The sequence below is a fragment of the Octopus bimaculoides genome, chromosome 11 (assembly GCF_001194135.2).
Source record: "Octopus bimaculoides isolate UCB-OBI-ISO-001 chromosome 11, ASM119413v2, whole genome shotgun sequence".
NCBI lineage: Eukaryota > Metazoa > Mollusca > Cephalopoda > Octopoda > Octopodidae > Octopus > Octopus bimaculoides.
The window spans coordinates 55394397-55395507 of NC_068991.1; the positions used below are offsets into that span (position 1 = coordinate 55394397).

Below are 1111 nucleotides of genomic sequence, written 5' to 3' on the forward strand. Positions count from 1 at the left end.
TATATATATATATATATATATATATATATATATATATTGCACAGTGATCACTTTAATCTTATAAAATATCATTACTATTATTATTTACAGAATTGTAAAAATTCATTGCTGCTTATCAAAAACCATCTCAGAAAAACACATGAAGTTTGCTTACAAAAACAACTTTATGAACTAATTATAATTCTTAAATCTGATGAGAAGAAGCAAGGTTCTAGTGGTGGAAGCCTGAACTACAACAGGCTTCTCCCACACAGAATGTTTCCTGTTACTTTTGGGTACCTCCTCGTACTGAATATAGTGTATACATTGTCATCAAAGAGAGACAAGTGAGAAAGTATGTGTATGAGATATGTGAAAGAAGCCAAAAGGAATTAGAGTAAGGTTGGGAGAGATGAAAAGAGCTGAAGAATGAAAGAAAGAAACTAATGAGAAAATGAAGGAGGAAGGCAGAGTTTTCTTGAATCCTCCTTGTTTTAATTTTGGGGTGAAGCAGAAGGATCAAGGATTTTCTTTTCTTCAAGAATTATTCTATGATGATTTTAGAGGGGTATGAAAATTTTGTAAGAAACTCATTGAGAGATAGTGATGTTATAAGACAAACATGCAAACACGACATATATATAGTAATTAAAAGCTATGATTTACAAGTAATATTTTACTTTTTAAAATAATAATCTATTCAAAATTATTTTTCTGCTTCTACAGAAAGATGCTGTCACAACACAAAGACCAGAAAATTTGTTTCTATCACCAGTTGTTTATCCACCAAATGTTGCTGAATCACATACACCTCTACAATACCCTGTTCAACCTCCAAATGCTGCTGGGGCATATATACCTCCACAATACATTGCTCAACCTCCAAATGTTACTGGGGCATATTTACCTCCACAATACATTGCTCAACCTCCAAATGTTACTGGGGCATATTTACCTCCACAACACATTGCTCAACCTCCAAATGTTGCTGGAGCACAAATGCATCAATAAAATAATACTTCTTTTTCAAACGTTGCTGAAGAAGCTAATCCTTCATCAAATACACAATGAGATGGAATAGAACTTTTCATAATTTGACTAATTGTAAATTGTTTAAAAAGCATTATATATA

General features: G+C 32.0%; 1 protein-coding gene across 2 annotated transcripts in view; it reads left to right on the forward strand.

Moving 5' to 3' along the window:
- The window catches only part of LOC106870696 (uncharacterized), a 39268-nt gene extending 38163 nt beyond the window's left edge, over positions 1-1105 (forward strand). For both annotated transcript variants that reach the window (XM_014916859.2, XM_014916860.2), the window contains one exon: positions 706-1105. In XM_014916859.2, the coding sequence (XP_014772345.1) occupies positions 706-990 (285 nt within the window). In that variant the 3' untranslated portion in view covers positions 991-1105. The remainder of the gene's footprint in view (positions 1-705) is intronic.
- Positions 1106-1111: the final 6 nt, after the last annotated feature.